The sequence below is a fragment of the Clupea harengus genome, chromosome 17 (genome assembly GCF_900700415.2).
Source record: "Clupea harengus chromosome 17, Ch_v2.0.2, whole genome shotgun sequence".
Taxonomy (NCBI): Eukaryota; Metazoa; Chordata; class Actinopteri; order Clupeiformes; family Clupeidae; genus Clupea; species Clupea harengus.
The window spans coordinates 380,001-382,500 of NC_045168.1; the positions used below are offsets into that span (position 1 = coordinate 380,001).

The 2,500-nt window shown below is 42.2% G+C and overlaps 1 protein-coding gene across 2 annotated transcripts in view; it reads right to left on the minus strand.

Moving 5' to 3' along the window:
* LOC105896897 overlaps positions 1-2,500 on the minus strand; it is a 73,414-nt gene that overhangs the window by 69,894 nt on the left and 1,020 nt on the right. The window contains exons 1-2 of one of the 2 annotated variants that reach the window (XM_031583612.2): positions 2,327-2,500; positions 1,858-1,950 (exon numbers count right to left, since the gene is read on the minus strand). The exon at positions 2,327-2,500 is cut by the window's right edge and continues 1,020 nt beyond it. In XM_031583612.2, the coding sequence (XP_031439472.1) occupies positions 1,858-1,919 (62 nt within the window). In that variant the 5' untranslated portion in view covers positions 1,920-1,950; positions 2,327-2,500. Of the gene's footprint in view, positions 1-1,857; positions 2,291-2,326 lie in introns of those variants that run through there. The other variant, XM_031583611.1, reaches the window with a different exon arrangement.

The following is a 2,500-nucleotide window of genomic DNA, read 5'->3' on the forward strand; positions in this document are numbered from 1 at the left end:
ACCTTCAAATGTTCTACAGTGTGTTTGATTGGCACTTCACTGATTCAGTGAAAAGGTGTTGACAGGAGGAGTCGATTACTGTGGAGAAAGGTCACGACTTTAACACAGAAGTTGAAGGGGAGGTTTCAAGCTCTGCTGGCCGATGATTTGGGCTTTTGTCCACCCCCACTTGTATGCTTGAAAGCACGGTATGAAATGATAGTATTGTATTGCATCCATGAAGTGATTTATTCTGCCTGTGAAAAGCTCTCTTTTTTGCCTTCACAGAAGATCACAGATAAACTTCCACAAAAGATGAAACTTTTAATTTTGACATGGAAATTTAATGAAGACAACCTAGTATGTCGCCAAGTCAATATATAATCTCAATGTAGAGATTGACTGTCCACGTAAACACTATGATAAAAACACTACTGCTTCTCCTCGGGCCAACCTGCTGCCCCCAGAGCGCCGGATCAAATCCCCTCTGATAGGCACAAGCCCCTTTTGCCAATCCTGTCCTCAAATCTCTCCGAGGGCAAACTCTCTGACTGCTGTAACAGGTGCCTGAACTCAGAACAGCTTCCCTGGGCGGCTCTCCACTGAAGCACTCAGGCAGGGACTGCAACAGGAACAGCCCCAGTAGTCCGCGGTTCCTCCTCCCCCCACCTTCTCTCTCTTTCTCTTTCTCGGTGGTGACCCAGGGAGGCTGCCTCTGGATGTGGGGTGGAGGGGGGAGAGTCTGATTTCCTCCACATGGACGTCGCCTCGCGTCGCATCTTTAAATAAACCCCCTCGGAGTGGCACAGGCGTCATTGGCTGGCCCCCGAGAAGTGTCCCCAAAGTCACAGGACAGGGCCCCGTTGCCCTGGCGCTGCATTTAACAAACTGAACACACTGAAGCGAGCAAGTTATCTGCAAGTTGTCTGATATAATATCCACAAGGCCATGCCTGTCCAGAAAATGTTGGGTGAACTCTGTTCCTTGTGGTTCTCATGGAGGGACCTTTTAGGGAGCACTTTTACTAGTTTTGGCGTGATGTATGAAAAAGGGCACACTGGTCAAAACGTGCGTGTAATTGTAAAGAATGCTATGTAGTGTCTGTACTATCAAGACAGATCTTTGCAAAATTTGAGGACAGAGCCAGTGACCTTGGAGTTCTCGGGAGACACCCTAGCCCCCCCCCCCAAAACAAAAACCAACCAAAAGAAAACGCTGACATTATTTACTCTCAAACGGTTTCAAAAGGTAGCAGAGGATTTGGTATACACAGTGTGTCTCTCACACTGAGTCCTGGAGTCCTCCAGTTCATCATTAAAGACTTCCAAACTATCTGATTACTCAAAGGCTGCAGTTGCTGAGATAAACCACATGATCGACAGATTCAATTACAAGTATTTTCTCCCTTCCTCACAAAGCCAATGTTTGCATCCAAAATTCACAGAGGCAGGACTTTAAAGTGCCTGTGTAGTGTTTCAATATCATTACTCACCTAACCTTTCAGAAAGTTTTAGAAAGTGTAGCAGCACTAACAATAATAATAATAATAATAATAATAATAATAATAATAATAATAGAGTATCTAGAGTACTCTAGCATAAATAAATCGTTGCTTGTGGTTTTAGATAGTTCAAAATATAAACTGTTTTATAAGTATGCTTTTATTCCTCTCCGTAGTCGGAAGAGGTCCAGCATTAATTACTGGTAAGAACTAACATTTCGCACATTTTTACATTACATATCCGGTTCATGTGTCACGAAAACTTTTTAAACTTGTCAACTTATGGGAGGATGCGTCCAATTCAACATCCCTCACTTCTCATCGCTATATCATATCAACCAAACTGTTTGTTTCATCAAAAATATATCATACTCAACTGTTTTTGAACCGGTTTCCGTCTTTTCCTACCGGCATACATGCAGTCTCCGGGTGGTATCATGGTGTGGCGCTCCTTGTATGTAACAGGTGCGCTGAAAAGACACGCAAATGCCATGTTTTGTAAAGACATGATATTTCACAGAAAAGCGTCAAGTCCTAAACTGTGGCTGCAATTTAGAAACTGGGAACATCAATGAAGACTTTGCAATTGCAATAAATTGCAATAGGCATGTAACTTAGTGGTCGGAATAAAAGAAAATATTATAATGTAAATTAAGAATATTGAAACTCTCGGGTTTTAAAGTAAGTCACTGTTGCACCATGCGGTTGTTGTTTACAGTGAGGAGCCAATCGCTGAAACGCTTCGAAAAGCGCTTGACCCACAATTAGCAAACAAGTAAAGCATACGGCTTCAAAATTATTCCACAAATAATAGTTAGCATGAACAAAATAACAAAATCAACTTACCAGGATTCCCTGTCAGAAATTCTTAGTTCCAGTATAATGGCAATATTGGGTATCAATTGACAAGGAGAAATTATAGATGTTTATGGTTGCATAAATGGACAGTTATTCCAGAGGAGCGACCCAGAGAAAGTCAAGCAACTCCAAACTGATGTTTTCATCAGTTTGCAATGCTCG